This window comes from Haliotis rufescens, unplaced genomic scaffold (assembly GCF_023055435.1).
Source record: "Haliotis rufescens isolate VD_foot unplaced genomic scaffold, xgHalRufe1.0.p SCAF_10, whole genome shotgun sequence".
In the NCBI taxonomy this organism is placed as follows: Eukaryota; Metazoa; Mollusca; class Gastropoda; order Lepetellida; family Haliotidae; genus Haliotis; species Haliotis rufescens.
The window spans coordinates 33,828,852-33,847,799 of record NW_025963780.1 but is presented as its reverse complement, the minus strand read 5'-3'; the positions used below and the strand labels follow the sequence as shown (position 1 = coordinate 33,847,799).

The 18,948-nt window shown below is 43.4% G+C and overlaps 1 protein-coding gene across 1 annotated transcript; it reads right to left on the bottom strand.

Moving 5' to 3' along the window:
• Positions 1 to 5,987: 5,987 nt before the first annotated feature.
• On the bottom strand, positions 5,988 to 18,838 carry LOC124131123. The gene is made up of 6 exons (XM_046494215.2): positions 18,671 to 18,838; positions 14,002 to 14,224; positions 11,009 to 11,489; positions 9,921 to 9,987; positions 8,107 to 8,429; positions 5,988 to 6,397 (listed from the first exon to the last, which is right to left on the bottom strand). The coding sequence occupies exons 2-6, from the start codon at positions 14,217 to 14,219 to the stop codon at positions 6,317 to 6,319; spliced, it is 1,170 nt and encodes a 389-aa protein (XP_046350171.1). The 5' UTR covers positions 14,220 to 14,224; positions 18,671 to 18,838; the 3' UTR covers positions 5,988 to 6,316.
• Between the last annotated feature and the right edge of the window lie 110 nt (positions 18,839 to 18,948).

Sequence of the window (18,948 nt, the reverse complement as noted above, 5' to 3'; positions counted from 1 at the left end):
TCAAGACACAGATACTAACTTGAAATTTCAAGATACTAATTTAAGAGGCGACTAACGGGATCGGGTGGTCAGGCTCGCTGACTTGGTTGATGCATGTCATCGTATCCCAATTGCTTGGATCGATGCTCATGATGTCAATCACTGGATTATCTGGTCCAGACTCGACCATTTACAGACCGCCGTCTGTTGGAATATTTCTGAAAATCTTCAAAGAGAATGTATTTCAAGTTTTGTGGACAACACCAGGCAATCTAGGCCATTTTTGGACTCAACTTGGAACAAATTGCAACCGAATTTATTTCACCACAATGCATTTGGACAAGGTCCCGAAAACAACATACTAAAAGTGCCAAGCAATCCCAGTTTGGGAAATATGTCTAATTTGCATAATCCAATATGGCCACCAATTATCAATATATTTTCCATATATCAGATGAAGTTCAATGTTTTGATGAAAAAAAGGATATGTTGTATTGCGAAATAGCCGTATTATGTTTCTAAAAAGATATTCACAACTATACTGAACGTTATCGACTATTGACGAAATCTACAAACGTTCAAGATGGCCGCCAAATTCAAGATGGCTTCAAGTGTTTACACTGCTGAATCTTTTAACTCTAAAACAGTGTGCTAGGACTTTTATGCATATGACTTGGCACACTAACTCACTGAAGTATAGTTTACACTTTTAGTAGGCTCTAAAGTATTACGGTGTAAACAAACGGCGCCATATTTTGTTTAAAGGCTGTTGTCGGTGATTCCATAATTCAGATCGACAATTGGACTCAACCCATACCTCTCCACTCAATATATTTGCTGACACCAAAGAGTTCGCGTTTTATACAGTCATGGTAGAATGGAGATGAACATACTGTGTTTTCAGCGTAGAGCTGCCCGTTCGCTTCCAAATTCAATTAAGCACGGTTAAATCTATGTACAGGCAACTATAGCTAGCTCTTGAAAACACAGTATGTTTATCTCCTAATTGGTTCGTTTTAGATATAGTATTTTATTTTTTATTTCTCAAATCGTTTTTATCAAACCGCATGTGAAGAAGTTGTATTAAAGTGTGCACGCAATTGTGTCTAGCATCCTGTGCATTGTAGAAATGAACGGTTTAAATCGACCCAACAATACACACACACACGTACACACACGAACATAGCCCCAGCTGTTGAACGCCACACAACCTGCAAGATTGTGTGTGTGTATATTAAAGTGCCATTCTAACTGAATATTGAAAAGGTATTAATTCGGAATAAAAGTGTCAGGTCACATTTCCACGATTTTTAAAAAATTGACATTAGTTTCCCAATAGAGTGTTCGTAGATGAGGCACGTCTCGCCACTCTATGTTTACACATAGCGAAGACGCGGGTTAATGTCAACATGTCACCCGTGCTGGAATCAGAAACACACAAACACAGACTGTGTTGGATCGAAGGTGTCTTTGACCGTGAAATCGTAACATAACCAACACGTTATAATGTCTGTTTCGTAGAATTTGTTGTTTACTTTCCGTTTCGAAGATCTTGATGGAAGATGCACACTATGAGCAAGCCAGTGAGTGAGTGAGTGAGTGAGTGAGTGAGTGAGTTGGGTTTAACGCTGCTTTAGTATTCCAGTTATATCACGGCGTGTCAACTTAATGTAGGAGGAAAGCCCGAGGTTATGCAGGTCTCAGACGTTTACCACTTTGTGAAACCCACGAGCACGGGTATGGTGCTGACAAACCTAGAAACTTAATAAGGGTGAACCGGGATTCGAACCACAATCATATGTTTCTGGCGTGCTCAAGGGACGCAACTCTGCACAGCGAATATACGACCGGGCCACCTGTACCGCCTCGAGCTATGAATACTCCATTATTTACAATAATCCTTGATCATTCTGAAACATAGAGGCCATCTTTTCGAATTCAGTCCTTAATAACTCAAGTTGGTAAGCTGAATTAAAATCGTTCCTTAAAAAGGGAATATATGACTTGTCGTTTGGGACTTAAAGACGTATCCTTATTGTGAGTGAGTGAGTGAGTGAGTGAGTGCGTGCGTGCGTGCGTGCTTGCGTGCGTGCCTGAGTGAGTGAAGGAGTGAGTGAGGGAGTGAGTAAATATTGCTTTACGCTGCATCCTTACTGCGCACAATCACTGCCAGGCTGCCACCAGGACCACAGGCTATAGAAGCTGCAGACCCTGGCTAAACTCGTCAGGCCCTCGTTAAAGAAACTGTACCTGATTCTGAGAAATGAACCAACGGTAAATGTATTGCAGGCCATAAGGAACCGTACAAATTAGAAACTACGGGCCCGACTCAAGCTCCACGTGTCACGGGCCTACGGACAGGCGCTTATTTCGAACACATACATCTAACATCTGGAATTTCTATTAATTTGGTTTAAATAATCTCTTCCTGAAAATACTGGAAAAAATTAAATTTGCCCCAGATCAAAAATCATTCACCGAACTTGCTGGGTGTTCAAATTAAGCGTTCGCTGCTGAAATGGCGGACGGACATGATTTGATTCTCATTTCATACAGTAGCCACCCGATGTCGTATATATTGGCCATTCTCGTTATACTCATGAATGTTTGTTGAAAGGTGATCTTCCGTTGTGATGAAAGAATCAGTCAAGCATGTCCTGCTTGGCTGTGTGATTTTTCCATCACAAGGGATAAATATTTCAAGGTATCATCTATAAAGTATCTTCTTAAAGATGTTAGTTCTCATTTAATTATTGGCTTTTTAAAATAAATAGAATAAATTTGTTGATATGTTTTGTGTAAAATGATTGTCTTTTTAAAATTGGTAGAATATATTTATATCTGAGATGGTTAGTGGCTGTATTCTCGAAGGGGGTTAAAGTAGTGTAAAATTATTGTCCCCCCGAGAGTATATCGTAATTCCATGTCATTCAAAGAATATTTACACCGACTACGCTTTTAAACGTAGAATATATTCGTCATTTTAATTGTGGCTAAAATTACGTACAATCGCCAGCGACAGAAGAGATGGTGTAAATCCTGCCGGGGTCCATGCAGGTAGCAAAGGTACTGTTAGTCCCCATGGTCCCTGGTCTGGTGATCTACCTTCAGTGGCTGGCGATCTGTAGCCCTTTGTATCCTGTATTGTTACGTATGGTGACACTTTAATGGTTCTATACTAGTTTTAAATAAAACATGTGATAAGTCTGGTTATTTTAGTGCCCTTCGACGTTTTGTATACAGTCTAAATATATCTATTTGAATGTAGTACTTTCTCTCGTCACGATATTGCTGAAATGTTGCCGATGTGACGTTAAATTTAAACTCACTCACTCACTCACCAAGTCTTGCTCAAATTCCACAAGAAGAGGCGTAAAACCATACTAACTCATTCAATTAATAGTGACCCCATCCCTAGCCTTGCTCCAACACCGCAGGAAGCGCCGAAAAACATCAAAACAGAATACAAATCAAGGTGTGTTGATCAGTTTATTCAAACACATGAAACGTGTCTGGAAACTAAATCAGAACAGCACTTAACTCCCATATCCACCTGGAACACATATAAGATCCGGGTATAACGAACGACAGCGGATCTTTACAATCACCTCGTTATAACAGCAATGACACGTTTGGAAATAGAAATCGTTGCATTTGGATATACAGTAAACTACGTTTATAACGAACACGCTTATAACGAAAGGACGGATACAACGAACTGGTCTTTTAAGTCCGGGCCATTTGCTGTATACATACTGAATGTATGCTTATAACAAACTACGGTTATAACTAACTAAAATTAGTGGTCCCTTTGAGTTCGTTATAACCGTAGTTTACTTTATCCGACTGCGTTATAGGCGAATATTTCTGTCAGCACGGGATCTTGATCGGTTATGCAGTAGAGCTGGGCGGGTGTATTCAAATTGAAGATAAGTCGGCGGGAAAGGAAGCCTAACGCTGAGACAGAGGCCACAGAAAAATGAGGGGCAAAAGAAAGTATACTAATTTTATTTTTTATGTTATTGAAAATTGAAAGTATTGTTGTCAAATTTGATTACGTCCTTTAAACCATCACTCATTCCTGCAATGTTTTGTAAACATTACTATTATCTGTGGCTGGGTAATTTGTGTAAAATATAGATTGATCCAGTGAGTGAGTGAGTGACTTGGGTTTAACGCCGCTTTTAACAATATTCCAGTTATATCACGGCGTGTCAGTTTAATGTGGGAGGAAAGCCTGAAGTGATGCAGGTCTTAGATGTTTACCACTTCGGTGAAACCCATGAGCACGGGTAGGGTGCTGACAAACCTAGAAACATAATCGGGGCGAACCGGTATTCGAACCCACAGTCATAGGTTTCTGGCGTGCCCAAGGGACGCAACTCTGCACGGCGAATCGCGGCGCCTCAGACGACTGGGCCACCCATGCCCCCTGATCCAATAAAGACTGGGGTAAGAAATTATTTTGCAACCACATGCCCCCTACCATGTTGGAAATGTTGGAAATTATTGATCTTCAAAAATAAGATGTCTAAGATACCCATCAGCAGTTGTGTATTATGCGATTATTACTTTTTAATTAAAAGTTTTAATCAAATGATAATTTTTTAAAACACGTAAAGTATTCTTTGAGTGCGGACTAAGCTTATGTACAGTTCATTTTTTTAAATATAATATCGCTAACTATTTAAGGATATTTTCATTTGAAAATCGACCATATGATAAAATCAACTGTGAATATATTCTTTTGCGACCCAGTTTACATACGGGTATACAGCCTCGAGCTGAAGTTAATACAGAACAATTACGTAATGGTCGAAATTGCACCGGGAAAAAAGAAAATGTTTCTCTTTCGTGAGTGAGTATGGTTTTACGCCGCTTTTAGCAATATTCCAGCAATATCACGGCGTGGGACACCAGAAATGCGCTTCACACATTGTGCCCATGTCGGAAATCGAAACGGGTCTTCGGTGTGACGAGCGAACGCGTTAACCACGAGGCTACCCGACCGCCCCTTGTTTTGTGATGTTTGTCAAATAAGAAGCAGATTCCTGAGAACCCTGCCAATAAGCTAGAACTCAAGCGTTCATCAGCGTCATGCGTTCACAAACGTGTGTTAGTCTTATTCGGCTACTTTTAAAATAAACTACTGTTTTAGTTCTCGCCCACTCTGCCCTACCTCTATGCACTAATTCTGTACCCTAGTAGAAAGATCTGGGATGATATTGGTCTTAAACACCAACCAACCAAACACAATTATGTACTCAGCCTGTCTGGGCAAGGCCGTAGTTAACTTTTTTTGACGGGGGGGGGGGGGGGGGGGGGGGGGGGGGGGGGCGGCAAATATTTGTACAAGTATCACTTGTCCCCAACTTGATTCAAATAAAACTGTTTTCTATAAAAAATCTAGGGGGGGCAACTGCCCTCCCTGCCCCCCGGCTGGTTTGACGGTAATAGATAAATTAAAAGATAGCACTGTATACTTACTTGTATATCACGTCTATCCACAAGGCTAAACAAGTGTTGTAAATATGACATTTACAAGGATAAACATACATATACATTAAAGATATCTTTAAATGTACACCTATTTTCGTTGGAAAATATACACGTATTATTATAAATTTACTTCTAAATATCCAACATTGTAAATTTTGAAAGGGTAAGGTCCACTATGGACACCCTTGATGAGAAACAAGACGTTTATTTTATGTGCATGACCATAGCATTTTAAAGAATAAGGTTGAGAAACGAGATATGGTTTTGTCAAATTGGGTTTTCAAGGGGAAACTAGTAATAAAACGTGGTCGATGCCTTATATGGTAGTCTATGGAGAGTAGGGACGAATAACAGGCACATTTGGCACATGTAAAGGATGCGTTATTGTATCAGACGCAGAATATCAGAGAGAGAAACACAACGGTAAGCGAGGCCAGACTTCTTTTTTGGTTCACTCATTTTTTGTCCAAACATTCAGGTCGGTAGGTCAATTTCTTTTCTTTTAAAAAAAAATTAAAATTTGAAATATTTCTCTTGATTTCCTCTCGCGATTCATCATATTTGTAGTGATTTTAAGTTTTTAAGTCAAACTGGTTTTATCATAGTACTGCAAATTATTTATTTACATTGATAGCGACAGTAAATGTTTTGTTTTTAACATTTTACAATTTACTGGTCTGCGGAATGAAAAATCCAACTGCTTATATTGAAATTTTTAATATTTCACATTTCGATGTTTTGGAGTAAACCCAACTCAAAAAAACGTCTGACCCGGCGCCATCCGTCAGTGTTGACCGCGGACCTCATGAAGATAAAACTGGTAGTTCATTGACCTCTTCTATTTCTTATCCACACAGATGCCGACCTGAACGGCGTAGTGAGCCGACAAGGGCTCTCCCCTGTAACTCTCAAGTGTCCGCTGAAATCAGAACAACAACTCTATAGAACATGTTCACAAACCCTTTTTATTACTTGCCCGTGGAGAGATCACCCGTTTAATAAACATACAGCTTTATTACACATTGTGAAATACCAAAACGCGTGCTTATGTACTCTCGGAACACGTTTCACGAACAAATATTGAAAGCTCTCAACATCCCTTGGCGTATTCAACGACATTGTGTGTGGAGATGATAGATCACTGGGAGGAGCTTATGCACACTCGATGACCCCAGCAACCTTGTTGCTAGGCTGACGTCACATGGCATTGTTTCGCCGATGGATCTTGCAACAAAATTCAACAAATTACGTCATCGGGTATTGTGACGTCATTGTAAACTTTGAGCTGCAAGGCCCCGTTCCACAAGGCGATCCTACTCTAGCGCAACGAGAGTCTTTAGTCTAAGTTAACTTATGTGAGTTGTGATAGCCTTAGCACTACGATAATTTTGTGGGACGAACGCCTGAATTCTAAAGATGGACCATTGTATGATATTAAATTCATACGTTTCAACTTTTGACGTGTTTGAAGTATTATTCTGTTAAACTCAATTGGATTATGCCATGGATCGTGTAGGTGTCAGCCTATTTACACTCAACAGTATAATTCTAAAAACATTATAAATGACAAGTAATAAATAAAATACTAAACTCGCTCTCGTGTAAAACCAATTTTATGAAACTCGTTAATAGTTGTGGTATCTGACTCGCTTTCGCTCGTCAGATACATGAACTATTCACTCGTTTCATAAAATTGGTATTACACGGGAGATCGTTTAGTATTCTATATATACGTATATCAAATGGCATCTTCCCGAGGTAAGGGAGTTAACTGGCTGTAAAACTCCAGCCTGGTTCCCTGGGTATGCTGCGCTGACGCTGTGTAGCGCCAGCGCAGCATACCAAGGAAACCTGGCTGGTAAAAGTCCAGTTTCCCGAGGCAGGGGAGTAGTCCAGTTTCCACCCTTGCCGAAATAGGCTGCAATTATGGAGTCATATTTTGGCTGGAAACTAGACTTTTATAGTCAGTTGTATCACTGTTAAGTAATCCGTACTCGTGAAAAGTAAAACGTATACTGATCGAAAAAAGTAAGGGAACGGTCATAAATGGGCGCATCAGTTTGGTAAGGAATTGTGAATCTGAGATCGTTTGACAGGGTGACCACATCAGATGCTATCATGTCCTCGGTGACGTATTTTATAATATGAAACATAATGGGGATCGAATGGTCGGGCTTTGTGTATTGACTGGTTGTGTGTCATCTTACCCCGAGTGGTATGGTCTCGACTCTAATAGGTATTTAATGTAGCTTTTGTTGATTGCGGTGTTAAACGACAATCACTCAAGACAAAACAGTATTAAGGTAATATGTCGCTGTGCTAAGTTGTGTCCCTTGAGCAAACCAGGAACCTATGATCGTGGGTTCGAATCCCGCTTAGCCCCGAATGTTTCTAGGTTTGGCAGCACCATACGCTGCTCGTGGGTTTCGCCGAAGTTGTAAACCAGAGACCTGCATCAGTTCGGGCTTTCCTCCCACATGAAGCTGACACGCCGTGATATAACTGGAATACTGCTCAAAGCTAACCCAACTGACTCATTCGTTCACTAAGACAATATTTGTAATTGAACCCTTACTTGTTCCAATCAGTATACGTCAGGTTGACCCTTACGCTTATATATTAACTCACCTTGGCGCTGTACGGTACGAACCCCTTGGTCAGTACATGGTCAAGTATATGGCTCTTGTTGTAGCCCATGCTGCGGACGAGTCTGTTGTCTGCGCAGTAGCTGCAGTGGCCAATGTGTTCCACATACGGAATAGAGAAACCGGCATAGATGAGGGCGGCGTAACTCGCCCCAAACAACGGCGTTATGTTCCACGGGAGCTGTGGGCTGGTATTCAAGTCTCCCATAATCACGTGGTTTTTCGTGTCCCCCGACGACATGATATTATACACCCCCATGAGATTGTCATAGGCGCGGTTAGGATTAGCGTCCTTCTCGCCGCAATCTGAAAAGAATGTTTGAAAACGTTTAAAATTCTGTCAACACCTTGATCAAAACACTGTAAATGATCACAAATGATTTATGTTCAGTAACAGCGCGAAAATACCCGATTTTTTTCTTAATCGATGACTTTACTTAATCTGTTATGTCGTGTTGTCAAATATCTTTTGAGTAATATATATCGAGTCTCTTCCTAACATGTGTAAACGACCTGTGAAGATCCCAGTTAGAATTGGTCTTTAGCAACCCGTGCTTGTCGTAAGAGCGACTAACGGGATCGGGTGGTCAGGCTCGCTGATTTGGTTGATGCATGTCTTCATATCCCCGTTGCGTCGATCGTTGCTCATGATGTCAATCCCTGGATTGTCTGGTCCAGACTCGATTATTTACAGACCGCCGTAACATAGATGGAATATTGCTGAGTGCGGCGTTAAACAAAAAAACAAACAAACGGAACATGTGTATATTGTACAATGTGCCAGTGGCGGACCTAGGATCGGGGGGATGGGTTGGGGTGGGTGGAAGTTGCAGGGGGTGTGCATCACCGCTTTGTTTAGATGCCCCAAGTGTAAACCTCTGAGGTGTTTTTTATGGTGACTTGGGTATATTGTGCCCCACCCACCCTTGATGTGCCCCACCCATCCCTATTGAGCCCCACCCACCCTTGATGTGCCCGACCCATCCCTATTAAGCCCCACCCACCCTTGATGTGCCCCACCCATCCCTATTAAGCCCCACCCACCCTTGATGTGCCCGACCCATCCCTATTAAGCCCCACCCACCCTTGATGTGCCCCATCGATCCCTATTGAGCCCCACCCACCCTTGATGTGCCCCACCCATCCCTATTGAGCCCCACCCACCCTTGATGTGCCCCACCCATCCCTATTGAGCCCCACCCTCCCCTGATGTGCCCCACCCATCCCTATTGAGCCCCACGCACCCTTGATGTGCCCCACCCATCCCTATTGAGCCCCACCCACCCCTTATGGTTTTTTTAAAAATCATACGACGATTGCTCAAAACTTGTTGGATGAGGGGTACAGCGTTCAAGGCCTTAGTGAAGCTTTCAAAACGCTGTATGGTAGACACGTGGAGGACATTTCCACATTTGGCCAAAGTGACCAAAATGGATGTCCTCCACTTGTCTACCACAAAACATTTTGAAAGCTTTACTGAGGCCCTGCACGTTGTAACCCTGATCACACCAGGCATATCGACTTGAAGAACAGGTCACCCAACAAGGGCCCCATTTAGATGATATGTACAAAGTTCATACACCATACACCTGAAGTGTTTATCATGTCCAAACCATATTTTCATGGTTTGACCTTGAGATGTAATTTGAACTTTGATAAATGGGTTTGACCTTTGAGTCAATATGACTTTTGACATATGTAGTAGATGTGACAGGCACACCACCGAGGGTAAAGAAACAGACGCATGAATAGTGGTTTCAAACACCAAGAACCGACATTTGTACATCACCAGCCTACCTTCTACGGCCGGAAGTTGATCACTGGCGTGTAGATGCGCACAAATAACACTACCGACATCCTGTATCTAAAAACAAAACAAAAACTCAACCATTTTGTAAGATACCATATACTCAAATTGATTACACACATATATCAGCTGCAACGTAAAATACGGCATCGTTGGTAAGAACTGCAGATACGAATAGTAAATGGCGAAAAGAAACCCCATGAAAATAAATATGGTCGGGTACAAAATTATGCAAACTGTTTCGGTTGTATAAGGTCATTGATGGTCCTTTGTTCTTAGAATTTGTCTCTCTAAAATTTGAAATCCACAATTTGATTACGAGAGGAATCCTTATGTATGAATGTTACGAACAGAAAATTGAGCCAGAGTAGGATGGCCCAGCGGTCGTCGCGTTCGTTATGCATGAAGCCTCCCTTATGAGTTTGCCTCCCTATGTATGGGTATTCCTACTCGACATCTCAGTTGGATCTCAACCACGTACCTACCTACTCGTCTGCCCAACTCATTTACCCACCACCCATCAACTCACTCACTCACTCACCCAGAAATTCCCACCCACTCACTCACTCACCCACCGCCCAACTCTCACTCACTCACTCGCCCACGCCCCTTTAAATTCCGACCCACTATCTCACCTCCGGAAGTATTCTCACACCCGTCAACCTATTCACATTCTCCACATTGTCTATAACTCACTCAATCCAATACTCGCCAACTCACCAAGCCACTCTCTCACCCATTCACTCTCCAGGCATGTACCTGGAATATATAACAGTGCCAATGGTAGGCAAACAGTTCTGTGTGCTTATTTCTGAATGTTTAAGATGTTTAACATTGTATTGCAACAATCTCAAGCTAATTCTTGTTACAGGCCAACTATCAGTGTATATTTGCCGAACATCGGCCTCTGAGAACGCATACACTCATTCCTCTTTACTCGCCACTGATTCACTAAACCATTCACTCTACCACTCGCCAATACAATTACTCAATGACTAGCTCACACATATCCTGCGTCCACAGACACCAACATGGACTTAATTCGAACAAAATGATCCCAGAAACGCCATTTTAATACCTCAATCTTCAAAAATCCATGATTCCCCGTCTGCTGCCGCACCATGGTCGTCCCCGTGATGTTCAACTTGCTCAGCATCAGAAGCCCATGACTGTTCCTTCTCCCCGACATCCCCGGAAACGCTACAGCTTCACCACACTCGGCCTCGTACTTGGCATTGTTCGGTCGCCGAACTATACACGCGATACACGCGGCGCTGATCTCGTTCATGTAGCGGGCACAGTTGGACGCCATACACTTCATGAGTTCAGTCCCGAACAGACCTTGACAGCTGAACAGCAGACAGTACCCCATGGGGACGGCTTCCATCACCTTGCAGGGTTCGGCTCTCAGCATGGGGAAGTACTTCTCCAGCCAGGTCCAGATCACCATCTTCTTCACCTCCGACTCCGACTCGCCCACGGTGTAGTGGACGTTGCTGAAGGAGTGGGGGAAGACGCCCTTCACGGCTGTCGAGATATGGTCCACGTCAGAACCCTTCCTGAAAGCAATGGGGGACGCATTTGGTTATTTTAGTGCATTGGTGATCAGGACCAAAATGGCGACCGTGGTCATAACTCCAAATACTTGGGTGAGTGAGTATTGGTTTTACGCCGCTTTTAGCAATATTCCAGTGATATGACGGCGGGGGACACCACAAATGGACTTCACTCATTGTGCCCATGTCGAGAATCGAACCCGAGTCTTCGGCGTGACGAGCGAACGCTTTAACCCCTAGGCTACCCGACCGCCCCCCAAATACTTTAACTAACACATATACATACAACAGTCGCAGCGCTACGAACACTTTGTGGATCATGGATCTGAGCCCCGTCCAACAAAGCGATTGTAGCGCTACGACTTTCGTAAGTCCATGTTAAAGTATGGGACTTAGCGCATCTTAGCGCTACGGTCGCTTTGTGGATCATGGATCTGAGGCCTCTTAGCGCTACGACTTTTGTAAGTCTATGTTAAAGTATGGGACTTAGCGCATCTTAGCGCTACGGTCGCTTTGTGGATCATGGATCTGAGGCCTCTTAGCGCTACGACTTTCGTAAGTCTATGTTAAAGTATGGGACTTAGCGCATCTTAGCGCTACGGTCGCTTTGTGGATCATGTATCTGAGGCCTCTTAGCGCTACGACTGTCGTAAGTCTATGCTAAAGTATCGGTGTTATGATCTTCTTAGCGATAAAATCGCTTTGTGGAAGGGAGCCCTAGATCAGTTCTTCACCTGCATTGGACAGTCTGTCAGAAAATATAGGACCCGTGAAGATCCGGGGTTGAATAGGTCTTCAGTAACCCATGCTTGCCGTAAAAGACGACTATGCTTGTCGTAAGAGGCGACTAACGGGGTTCGTTGAGCTGGTGGATGCATGTCGTATCCCAATTGCAAGGATCGATGCTCATGGTGTCAATCACTGGATTGTCTGGTGCAGACTCGATTATTTACAGACCGCCGTCATATAGTTGGAATATTGCTGAGAGCGGCGTTAAACAACAAACAAACAAACAAAAGAAAATATAGACGCATATATTTTGGTGAAATACAATTAGTAAGGATAGGCAAAATACAACACTCTTTGTCTCCTGTTGAGATGGGCACTACGTGGGAAGTGAGTATTGTGTGGGAAGTGTAGGAGTGAGCGAGTATGATTTTACACCGCTGTCCGCAATATTCCCGCAATATCACGGCGGGGGACACCAGATATGGGCTTCACACATGTCGGGAATGGAACCTGGGTTTTCGGCGTGACGAGCGAACGCTTTAACCACAAGGCCACCACCCCGGGAAGAGAATTGAGAGTTAAGAGTAAAACCATATAGATTAGTACAAGGAAGAAAAGAGTAAGAAAAACATACGGATAGTTGATAAAACAATGCACGAAACAGAAGGATATATATTCAGGCAAACTGAAAGGTGAACTGGTAATGTAGGTAGACTGAAGAAATATCGAACTACGTCGTCAGGGTGTGATAGCACACTAAGTCAGCCAGGTCTATTTTAGACAATTTAGATTTTCTTTAAGAGTCCATGAAACATTGGTTACTCCATGGTGATGTATTTGATACATTTAACATAGCTGTGTTTGCAATGTTGCGACTGTTTTCAGCCTAGACACGTTTTATTAAAAAGATATCAAATGCAGGTTTTAAGTGTATACTTTTTTGGACCCAGTTATTATGTCATTATTTCATTATTTTAGCAACGATCTCAACTAGTCGTCTTGACTAGTCCCATGATTTATTTAATCCTATGGTTTGCCTGCTCCAGGAGCGGTTATATGTCTGAACGATTTGAGATACAGGCAAACACCATTGAGGTGAGGTGAAATGGGGTTAAACGTCGCGTCCAATGCACTTATATAGCGACGTGCATGTACGTGTGTGTGTGGCTGCTTGTACTAGTCCGGACTGATGCCGATTTATAGTGCGAGCTCACTGAGATAGCATGCCGCAGTTTAACATGAATATCCCACTCAGACACAGTATACTGACTCCGGGCCGACCAGTCCTAATGCCCAGCGCCAGACAGGGTAACAACAAATACCATCTTTTAACGTCTTTTGGTATGACGCGGTCGGGGATCGAACCCTGGACCTTCCGCTCTCCGGGCGGACGCTCTACCACTAGACCACGGAGGCGGTCTCAAACACCATTGAAGGGACCTACGTAAGTACGAGTTATCCGAGGTTGGTCGGATGAACTGGGCATTCTTTTAACGATTGACACTAAGAGTGAGGATCACGACACATATGCAACAAACAAACAACGAGAAAATGAAATAGATGTCCAACATTACTTGAAAGAAATGACTTCGGGACAACTGTAACTTCGTCACATCCGATTCAACACACCAGAAGCTAAATAATGATGAATAAAGAAGGAATACGCAGGGACCAAGCTTTTCTTCGAGACAACCGTAAGTTCGACACATCAAAGTTCGACACAAAGGTGTTGACTGTACAAGTAATGCTTCCATATAAAAGTCAATTCATTCACTCACTAACTCACCATATCCCCTGGAGACAGACGACGTCAGCATTTGTCTCCGCGAGAGCCAATGGGATCAGCTCTTTCCGTTGCTTATAATGTGGGACCAGTTGACTTAGGTCAGCGTTGAAGGTCATCAGTTGGACCTTATGGCGGCAGACGGCCCGAGCAGACGACACTGTCAGCGTCCCGAGGAATGTCAGGAGACCGAGGAGGAAGGGTCGATGTCGGCCTCGCATGGTTACTGAAATGAAAAGAAGTCAAGCATTTCACAGGGTAAACATTGTCAGTAGGAATCGGTTTTTTTCTGCTCGACACATATACAAACGGAAAAAAAGTAACTGTGCTTCATAAAAAAGATAACAACATAATATTTGTTCATTCGTCTGATCAATGTTTTATCATAACAAATTCATTGAGAAAGGCCATACCTGGTAACAAAGAGACAGATCGACACGCCCTAGACAATGCCAATATCGGGTGTGACCGCCATTTATGTTGATACAGGCGAGGCAGCGGCGGCGCATTGATCAAACCAGATTGAAACATTTGGATGTTGTTCCAAATGTCAACCAAAGGTTGGCCCGACTGTGCTAGCATCACCAGCTGGTTCTGGTCCTGTCGTAGCCATCCTTCCATCGCATCCCAGACATGTACTATGGGGGAGAGGTCTGGAGACACAGCCGGCAATGGCATTACAGCAAGGTTATGATGCCTTAAAAGTCAGTTACAACCCGTGTGGGCGGGCATTATCCTTCTGCAAAGTGACGTTAAGTCCTTGCATTTTCCGACAGCGTACGCCATTCAAATTGCTATTGAAACAATGAATTGTGTTCTCCCATAAGTTGTGATGCTGCCCCATAACATTACACTGCCACCCCCAAACTGACGACGTTGAGTAATGCAAGCGTTGCTAAAACGTTCTCCAGGACGCCCGTAGGCCCCTGCACGACCACAAGAGCTGCCTCATCTGAGAACACATCTGTGAACTCCTCTGTGGACAGTATACTGTCCCAATCTTGTCTTCTGACCATCAGATGCTGTCTACACCAAGGTAGGTGTGCCTGACGGTGACGTGGAAGCAAATAATGGGGGTAAATATCCTGTGTGTGGAATAAACGTTGTATTTACGGAGCCTTGCCGAGCTAAATACATGGTGCTAAATACCCTGAGTTTGGAATAAACGTTGTATTTATGAAGCCTTGGCAAGGTAAATACATACTGGTAAATATCCTGTTTTAGGAATAAACGTATTAATTGAATCTTGGCGAGCTAAATATATAGTGGTGAATATCCTGTTTTAGGTATAAACGTTGTATTTATGGAGCTTTGGCTAGGAAAATAAATGGTGGTAAATATCCTGTACTTGGAATAAACCATGGCTCATTCTGAGGTCGATTCGATTGTCACGACTGTAAGAAAAGCTGTCCAATCAAATAATTATCATAAGCGAGAGAAACCCTGTGCTCAATAACAGATAGGAGAGATGGAGATGGTGACGTCACTTCCGGAAAGAAGCTGTGGTGGTGAATGGGGCCAGGGTTTTATCAAAAAAAAGATATAATATCACTGGATATATTAATAACACACATGACAGACACAGACAGACCTGAGCCCATTCCTACCCATACATGTTGTGTCTGTCCAATTATTACTGTAATAATACGCCCATTACTTACTCCTGCGTGAAAGCCTCGCGTCCAAAAGACACCAACATTAAACTATGTTTGTTATTCTTTAAAACAATAAATCATAATTCCATCCGACACATAATCTATAGAGATAGCCCACAGTATGTCCAACCACGACATGGTATAACGGGCTGTTATACAACAGATAGTGGTCAGGTTACATGCGGCCTTGGTGATAGCACTGTCAGCGGTTGTTGGTGGCACTCAATTGCAGCACACGTTTGTATCGCTCTTAAACCTATACTCTATACAGTGAATGCAGTGTACAAGCCAGAAGTTATTTCTAAATTACTTTACTGTCTCTTACAGGGTGACGGTGGGTTTGACGGCGTGGGTGAAGGTGAGTGTGTGGGTGAGGGTGAGTGTGTGGGTGAAGGTGAGTGTGTGGGTAAGGGTAAGGGTGTGGGTATGGGTAAAGGATGTGGGTTTGGGTGAGTGAGTGAGTGTGAGTGTGAGGGTAAGAGTAAGGGTGTGTGTATGGGCGTGGGAAAGGGTAAAGGATGGGGGTTTGGGTGAGTGAGTGGGTAAGTGTGTGGTGAGTGTGTGGGTGAGGGTGAAGGATGAGGTTTTGGGTTAGTGTGTGGGTGAGGGTGAGTGTGTGGTTGAGTGTGTGAGTGTGTGTGAGTGTGTGGGCGAGGGTGAAGGATGAGGGTTTGGGTTAGTGTGTGGGTGAGTGTGAGTGTGTGTGGGGGTGGGGGGTGGGGGTGGGGGGGGTAAGTGTGAGTGTGTGGGTGAGGGTGAAGGATGAGGGTTTGGGTTAGTGTGTGGGTGAGTGTGAGTGTGTGTGTGTGTGGGTGAGAGTGAGTGTGTGGGTGAGGGTGAAGGATGAGGGTTTGGGTTAATGTGTGGGTGAGTGTGAGTGTGTGTGGGGGTGGGGGGTGGGGGGGGGTAAGTGTGAGTGTGTGGGTGAGGGTGAAGGATGAGGGTTTGAGTTAGTGTGTGGGTGAGTGTGAGTGTGTGTGTGTGTGTGGGGGGGTGAGAGTGAGTGTGTGGGTGAGGGTGAAGGATGAGGGTTTGGGTTAATGTGTGGGTGAGTGTGTGGTTGAGTGTGTGGTTGAGGATGAGGGTTTGGGTGAGTGTGTGGTTGAGGATGAGGGTTTGGGTTAATGTGTGGGTGAGTGTGTGGTTGAGGATGAGGGTTTGGGTTAATGTGTGGGTGAGTGTGTGGTTGAGGATGAGGGTTTGGGTTAATGTGTGGGTGAGTGTGTGGTTGAGGATGAGGGTTTGAGTTAGTGTGTGGGTGAGTGTGTGGTTGAGGATGAGGGTTTGGGTTAATGTGTGGGTGAGTGTGTGGTTGAGGATGAGGGTTTGGGTTAATGTGTGGGTGAGTGGGTGGTTGAGGATGAGGGTTTGGGTGAGTGTGTGGTTGAGGATGAGGGTGTGGGTAAGGGTGTCGGTGAGGGTGAAGGATGCTGGTTTGGGTGCGTGTGAGTGTGTGGTTGGGGTTGAGTGTGTGGGTGCGTGTGAGTGTGTGGATGAGGGTGAATGTGGGGGTAAGGGTGAAGGAAGGGGGTAAGGGTGAAGGAAGGGTGTTTTGGTGAGTGTGTGGGTGTGGGTGAGTGTGTGAGTGAGGGTGTGGAAGTGGGTGTGGGTGAGAATTATAGGGAAGTTTTGCCTAATGTAAATACACGTTAAGTGCAATGAATGATGTTATCTGTGGTCTGTCATTGTAGTCGTGTGGACAGGGCAGCTGTAATTCAAGCATCCCATGCATCTGTCTGGTGACCTATTTCTAAGTTGTTTCACACAGTTAATGATAAGGTATTAGCACGTACTCAGTTTGTACCACTTTACCTGTGTGATTAAAACGCAAAATGGACAGGCCAATGACCATTGGGATGTACGGGGTACAGAGGAAATATTAGTGTACATGCAGTTCTCATATACAAGCAGCGTTGCGTCCTCAATTACCTAGTCTCTCTCTCTCTCTCTCTCTCACACACACACACACACACACACATCGACACACACACACACACACACACACACACACACACACACATCGACAGACACACACAGACAGACAGACGAGTTAAGTACGAGGTAGACACTGCATGAAACGCAATGTTAATTACAAAAGACACCATTCAAGTATTACCGATAGATTCTCCTTTAATAGTCTATCATGTGAATAATGGCAGGTAAAACCAATATAGTTGGTATTTGTCTTCCAGAACCTATATCCACGAAAAGGCCGACCATTTGAGACCCTGAAGTGGAATAATGCCGTACTGTTGAACAACTAGTACTTTGTACTCAGGTGTAATATACTTTGTAAAATACATTTTGTACACTAGACATGCTAGATGTTCTGAAATACAGTGTGTTGTAGGTGCAAAATACGTTGTTTGGCTTCACTTTTCAGAGAAAAACTATGTACGTCTTGAAGGCCCGGCAGGAATTCAGCATCAGGCAAAATCCAACCCCTTTTCCTCAACCCAGAATAGGAAATCATCGGCCTCTAACAATATGAAAGGACTCTAATTTCGATATTAAGACCACAAACAACAACCTATTTTAGAGAATGAAAACGTTTTAATCAGTTTAATAATCGTTACTTTCTTTCACATTATCAATTAATATATGGAACCTACACAAATATATGAACAAACGTTCAAACGAAGTTTTCGTCCTGTTTCAGTTGTCGAAAACCTTGTAGAAAACTCACACATACCTGCAGTGAAAATACAAATAAAACATCCCCATTGTAGTCAAATATCACCTTTGTGTTATGATCATCTAATAATGGTAATATACTACTCAAAGGAAGTTAAGAACATCCGATTTTTTAAATATAGTTAATATTTCATGGCATGACTTACCAACTGTAGTCATATTAAAAAATCGGATGATGTTTAACTTCTTTTGCGTACTATATATATTGCAATCATGGGTATATGCTAAATAACAATTCGTGATACGATGTATTTAATAAGTACTTTCAGGGTGTAAAGTACGATGAATATACACGACTATGTAATGTGACAAAGATGCCTCACCTTGAGTCGTCGTTCACTTTCTCAGACGGCGTACCTCCATCTTGCCACACATTGTCCGTCTACACGCCCGTGAATGAGTCGCTCTATTGACAAACCAAGCGTTAATGTCAGACACTTGCTCGATCGCTTTATGCAATGAAGTTATTGTTGAGTTTAAATGGTAGTACCTGACAGATGGCCTCTGTATACAGCCAGGTATACGGTATTTACGACTCTGTGGGGAGCGGTCGATGTGTATTCCAGAATGATAACAAGTGCAGCAGCCTTCTGGCATGGAA